Consider the following 7158-nt stretch of genomic DNA (forward strand, 5'->3'; position numbering starts at 1 on the left):
TATCCGCATAAAACTCAGAATGAACTCCAAAATGTAGACACCACTGCAACGCTCATGCACTATCAGTAACACCAATGCACTAGCAGTAGATTTTCAAAACAAAAATCTACCAAAAAAGTATACACAAGCCCAAATCAAAATCGTAGAATTCTTTTTATCATTACCAAACCTCCAATAAACCAACAAACTCCTTGAGTCATCAAATATATAAACTATTTGCGTACATTAATTAATCCATCCAATTGGATAATCACACTCTTCATATCTAAACTATATAGTACAACTGTACTTCAAGTACAAACAAAGTTAAAACTATATGTTCTACGAAACATTTATCCGCACAAAACTCAGAATGAACTCCAAAATGTAGACACCACTGCAACGCTCATGCACTAGCAGTAACACCAATGCCTATGCACTAGCAGTAAGTGCTCCAAAAATTTATATTCTGCTTCATTCCTTGTCTAAGTAAACTAAGTAAACTACAAGCGAACCTGAAATATATTTATTATAAAAATTATAGAGTATTGCAAGAGTACACCTCATGTTACATGTATGATATCAAAACTAAACAAAAAACTTGAGTACCTGATATTAATTATAGTCTTCGTTTATCTCCGGTGAAAACTCATAACTTAACTCTTTCTTCAGCGATCTTGTCAATATATTCAGAGACCGCCAGGAAAGAGAGCATATATCAGTTAAGAATCTTGTAAGAAATGAATGTCTGTACAGATACAAGCTTTCTGGCTTCTGCAAATTAGAAAAATAATTATTGGTAAAATGTACATATTAGATCTTAACTTTCATGCTCCTTTATAAAGTAGAAAATCAATGAAATAGCTTGAGCTTTCCATTATAAATATAACATCGGGTAACATAAACACTTATGTGCCTCTGGTATATCCACAACAAATAAAGTACCAATTTATATAACCACTTGGATTATATTATGTTACTTATTGATCTTTGCAATTTATAAGTCAATATAAATTTCTTCTTATGCATTTAATAAATACTATCAGAAAGAAAAAGAGCTTATTGAAGTTATATTACCGAGCCATCTGAATATCTTATGTCTAAAATCGAATAACTTGTGAGGCAGGAAAGAATGATGTTTTCAGTTCACAAATGTTGATTACTTGACTTTGCAATTATCTATTTTGACACTTAAAAAAATAGAATAGATCATTACCTAGCGGATGGGTAATGGAATGTACTAGGACCTGCATATAAGATTATAATATATGTGAGAATAGTTAGAAAGGAGCATATAAAAATTTCTAGTAGTAATGGTGTATTTACTCATTTAAGTAATATTGACTACAGAATGGCACGCTACAAACATAAACATATATACAAGTTGTACGCACACTAATAATTTAAAAATAACATATTTACACTAAATAGTTAACAAACATTCATAATATGATTTTACTTCCCATATTTCCATGCATGCTAATATATTCCCTGACAGGTAAGTTGTTAGCATGTTTAAGCATGAATATTAAGCATGCCGACTCTTGCCCTTCCTTCCACTTGATAACAAGATGCTTGATGAGAAAAGCTCACAGATTTATTGCATATAAAAAAATAGAAACATATATAAAACATACATCTAAAAGATCCCATATACTAAATTTACATATAAAGAATTTACTTAAAAATTTAAAATGCATATCTTTCACCTCATAAAAATACATAAAGCTGATCCTTGAAAGGTGAGATCTTCTCACCATTTTCTAACTACATTTACCATTAAGAAACTACATAAAAGAATATATATTAATGTAGTATCACTAAATTGGTGTATTGAGCAAACTTTTTACAATATGTTTACGAGATAATATTAATCTCAAGGAGCTCAATCGCCATACAAAGGCATCATTTCTATTAGTGCGTTATATTAATATAACTCAAAATATACAAGACAGTCTCACATAAATCTTATCCCAATAACATGTGACAAATTATAATATAAAGTTATGACAGAATGATAAGTGCCTTAATAAAGAATTAACCTGAGCGCTATTGTTCCTAGATGATTGCATATAATGTTACAATGTCCCCCTTTTCTTTCTTCAATCATGTCATCTAAGATAAATTTTGGAACTTGCATAAAAAGTAATTCAGATTTAACAGTTTATTAGCATTCAAAATCATAAAAAATATTGTGCTTCAATAATAGAACAGATGCATTAGAACTCTTAGAGAAAAGAATTATACAAGAATATAGTATAATGTACATATATTTGATGTGATTTATTATTTTAACCAGTATAGTCTTTCCACAACCCGTCTCCCCGCAAACAACAAATACATTATTCTCCTTCAACAGGCGTAGTATGTCAACTCAGCAATAGGATGTTTAGTTCTAGATTCTAACATTACCTATACATATAATACCTAAATTATATAATCAAGCAGATTCGTATAAATTTCAAAAATAAATAACATTTTAATATGAAAAAGCTACACAATAAATCATAATAAAATAAAATTAACAACAAAATAAATATCATTGGGTGCTTTCGAGCAAAAAAGTCTTTATTCGTCTCCTACCTGCATCAAAAGTAAGAAACAAAATTATGTCAAAAAATTCTCAATTGAAATTCAAAGATAATTAGGGTTTACATTCTTAACCACTTAACTTTAAACAAAGTATTACCCACTTCAATTCAAACAAAGCGTCAGAGTTGAGAGCTCCGAGATTCAATTGAGTTTCGACATTCAATTGAGTTTCAAATAGCTTCAATTCAATTTTAAGCTTATCCTAAGGATTGCATATTCAATTGAGAGAGAGAGAGATGGGGGAGAGTGAGAGAGAGATGGGGGAGAGTAAGAGAGAGTTGGGTTCGTCTGAGAGGGGCTGGGGTGAGAGAGTCAAGCTGAGAAAGTCGATATAAGAATGAGATAGTGAGGGTTGATGAGAGATGATGTGTATATTTTTGGACTTTGATTTTAGTTTTCAACTTTATGCTTTTAATTTTAGTAGGGGGTCTATTGATTTGGAAGAAACTAAAATTTATGAAGGGGGAATATATTTGGTGAAGGGAAAAAGTATATATGACTTAAAACAGATGCATGGGAAATGAGTTGGGCACATATTTATTTTTTTGGAGCTTATATAGGACATCAGTTGTATTAGAAAGTGAGTTCTGAATATCCATACACATCGACTTTATTTGGAGTGATGTTGATAGTACTTTTTTACATCGGTGGCACTAGCAACTGATGTCTAATGGGCAATGTCTATTAATAAATTTCTAGTAGTGGGAGGAGGATTCTTCGGATGATTTATTATGATGGCCTTGCATGGTTGTAGATGCCACTTGTGGTCTTTCTATTTCAGAACTTTGTTTATTTGTTGCCCTTTGTGGGCTTTGAATTATTTGTCTTGTAACCTAAGTGTCCTTCGGGACTGATTTGTGATCCTTCGGGATCTTATCTTATTTTAAGCACCTGTATTCCAACTTCAAACTTGTCTTTTAGTTTCGGCATTTGGTCCTTCGGTATTTGCATTCATTAGATACTCATACTTAAATAGATAGGTAGACAAGATGATATAAATGAACTTGCATAAATAGATAAAATCTTTGGATAATTGGTTTAACCCTTACATAGAACTGAAAACGGTTTCGTCGACCTTATTTCTATATCTACAACTAATTACTAGGAACTTGTCATGTGAGTCCTAAATATAATAAACTTTCAGGTTTGAAGAATGCCAAGTGCGAGGAACTTCATCACCATTCAAGGTCTCTAGCTTGTAGAATCCTCATCCTAATGTCTTGTTGACCTTTTAAAGCCCTTCCCAGTTAGGGGGTAGCTTTCCTCCCTACCCGACTCATGACGCCTCAATATTCCTTGAGACCAAGTCTCCTTACTGAAAGAACTTTTCCTTATAACCCTTCTATTGTAATATAGGGAGGCTCTCCGTTGATGCTATGCATTGCGGGTGTTAGCTTTATCTCTGACCTCATCAATGAGATCGAAAGTGAGCCACATGTCTTCTTCATTGGTCTCTGGTTCATAAGTTTCAACCCAAGCTAATCTATCTTTTATCTCCACGGGAACTACTGATTCGGCTCCATAAGCCATCATGCATGGGGTTACCTTGGTATTAAATTTACAAGTGGTACGATATTCCCATAATATAGGCAGTAGTTCATCCGCCCAAGTGTTTCTCAAGCATTCGACTCTTTTCTTAAGTCAATCAAGGATAATTCAATTAGCAACTTCCACCTGCCCGTTTGCTTGTGGATGCACAACTGAAGTAAAACGAAGCTCTATGTCATTATCATTACAGTACTCCTTGAATTTTGTATTATCAAATTGTCGCCCATTATCTGTGACAAGGATGTGTGGGATTCCAAACCTAGATATCATATTTCTCCATAGAATTTGGGAGATCTGCTTAGTGGTTATCTTGGTCAGTGTCTTGGCCTCAATCTACTTTGTGAAGTAGTCTATGGCTACCACGATGAACTTCCTCTGTCCCGATGCTACAAGAAATGGACCAAGTATATCCATACCCCACATTGCAAAAGGCATAGGTGTGCTAATGGATGTAAGCCTCTTTAGGGGCAGTCGCACTCTAGGAGCATGCCTCTAGCTTCTGTCGCATTTCTTCACATAAGCTTTTCCATCGACCAACTTTGTTGGCCAGTTGAATCCCAATCGTGTTATCTTGTGAGCGAGGGCCCTGCCCCCCAAATGTTGCCCACATATTCCTTCACGGGCTTCCTTAAGCGCTTCCTCTGCTTCCAGAGGTCTCAAGCACTTTAAGTATGGAATAACAAAAAACCTTTTGTACAAGAGGCCTTCAATCAATGAATATCCTAATGCTCTCACTGACAATTTACGTGCCTGTTGAGCATCATTGAGGATCCATCCGGTCTCAAGCCGAGTCTTGATTAAATCATTCCAATAACTTGCTACACCAGTTGGTGCTATCAAATTTATAACATGTATGGTATGGGTCTTCAAGACTTGGAAATAGATACTTCTCGGGTAGTTCTCGATTTCAGACGAGGCGAACTTAGACAAAGCATCATCTGTGGTGTTCTTCTCCCTCGAGATGATTTCGGTGTACCATTCATCAATATGAGTTAATATTTCCTTCACGACTCTCAGGTACTTGTCCATTGTGTCATCCTTGGCCTCAAACTCCCCATTGACTCGACAAACAACAAGTATTGAATCCCCATAAATTTTAAGGCTCTTGGCCCTCACGGCTATAGCTAAGCCTAAGTTGGCTATCAAAACTTCCTATTCCACTTCTTTGTTCTTAGTTGGGAAGTCCGACTTTAAAGCATACTCAATCATGAACCCTTTTGGGCTTTGCATGACTAGACCTGCACCACTAGATTTTATTTTGGATACTCCGTTAAAATGGAGAAATCAACACTCATTCAGAGTCAAATCTTCATCTTTTTATTTCTCTTCTCCCTCCAGGGTTACAATCTCTTGGCCCCTGACTTCTTGGTAGCTAATGGTGCATTCGAACATGAAGTCTGCTAAGGCCTGAGTCTTAATGGTTGTTCGAGGCTTGTATTTGATGTCAAATTCACCCTACTCAATTGCCCACTTTCTTTCGGTCTATGAAGAATGTTCCTTAAAGGTTGGTTTGTCAGGACTTCGATCTTGTGGGCCTGGAAGTATGGTCTCAACTTCCTCGAGGCTATGACTAGGCAAGTGCAAACTTCTCAGTGGTTGAATAGTTCAAATATGCTCCGTGGAGCACCTTGCTCACATAGTAGACAATCTTCTGAAGCTTTTATTCTTCTTTTACTAGGACGAAACTCACAACTCGCTCAGAGACCGCGAGGTATAAGTAAAGGATATCCTCCGGACTAGGTTTGGCCAGCAACGGGGTCTCAGTCATGTGCTTTTTTAGTTGCTCAAAGACCTCTTGGCTCTCAGCTATCCACTCGAAGTTATTCACCTTCTTTAGGGTTTTGAAAAAGGGAAGGCATTTGTATCCCATCTAGGATGGCTTTGATCTTGTCGGGGTCGGCCCCGATAGAGCCGTAATTCTTCCGGTCAGCTTTTGAATATCATTGATGGAGTGTTGTAGCTCCATATCTAGGATGCCTTTGATTTTGTCTGGGTTGGCTCCGATTCCTATTTTCGAGATTATTAGGAATATGTCATAGGCTTGATGATAAGTTCACCAAAACACCTTAGTAGATTTAATTCACTATTTTTGTATCTCTCGATGGATAATCACTTTTATATCCGTTGAAAGAGTAGCTTACTTATCAATAAGTTTTGTAACACATTCCTGCATACTACAATACCTTGGAGATCTAGAAGTTGTAGGATATTCAAAGTCATGTTGACTACTAGATTGATATGCAAAGTAGGTTGGTTAATTGTAAATATTAGATGCCTTGTAATTTTGCATAAGTGAAATAGAGTTAACTGTTATGGAAGACTTTCAACGGATGACTCTATAAGGTTTCGACGGATGATCCAAGTCACATTCAACGGATGATCTAATGAAGCTTCAACAAATGACTCAACACAGCTTCAACGGATGTCCAAATTCAAATTACAATTGATAGTGACTTGACAATCACATGTGTTGATTAGATGCAAATGGAATGTGGCAGCCTATTTATAGGTTTTAGAGAACAAAGAAGCATTTTCATTTCCATGCTAACTTGAAGATATTCAACGATGCTCGATAGAAAAATGAAGAAGTATGTAATTAGACTAAGATACTTTTGTCTTATTAGTTTGTATTTTTACCATGTAACTTGGTGATATATAAACCAAGAGTAGCAAGTATTAAAATAATGAATTAAGAAAGTAAGCAATGGACAAGAGAAATAGATAAAGCTGTATCTGTGAAGAATTTATGTGCTCTTTACAATTCTACTTGTAAGCAGTTATGCACAATATTTGTAGCACAGAGTTCTCAATCTTATACATATCTCTGGTGGAAAAGTTTAATCCACCAGAAAGTTTTAAATACTTGTGTTTAATTACTCTTTGTTTGATTACTTCAATATTTTCATTCCGCACTTTTGCTTAATCAAACACTGTTATATATTTGAGGTAGAATAATTCTTGAAATTACATTCAACGCCCCCTTCTGTAATTCTTTGTTAGATTATTTGGGAATAACAATTGGTATCAGAGCAAGCTCTT

General features: G+C 35.2%; 1 protein-coding gene across 1 annotated transcript; it reads right to left on the reverse strand.

Annotated features, from left to right (window-relative positions):
- Window positions 1–4611: 4611 nt before the first annotated feature.
- LOC141680188 (uncharacterized) lies at window positions 4612–5148 on the reverse strand. The gene has a single exon (XM_074486482.1). It carries the CDS (start codon window positions 5146–5148, stop codon window positions 4612–4614), a length of 537 nt encoding a protein of 178 aa, XP_074342583.1.
- Between the last annotated feature and the right edge of the window lie 2010 nt (window positions 5149–7158).

This window comes from Apium graveolens, chromosome 8 (genome assembly GCF_009905375.1).
Source record: "Apium graveolens cultivar Ventura chromosome 8, ASM990537v1, whole genome shotgun sequence".
NCBI lineage: Eukaryota > Viridiplantae > Streptophyta > Magnoliopsida > Apiales > Apiaceae > Apium > Apium graveolens.

Excerpts from the sequence above, each read along its gene's own strand:
- LOC141680188 (XM_074486482.1), bottom strand. The coding sequence starts at position 5,148 with ATGGACAAGTACCTGAGAGTCGTGAAGGAAATATTAACTCATATTGAT.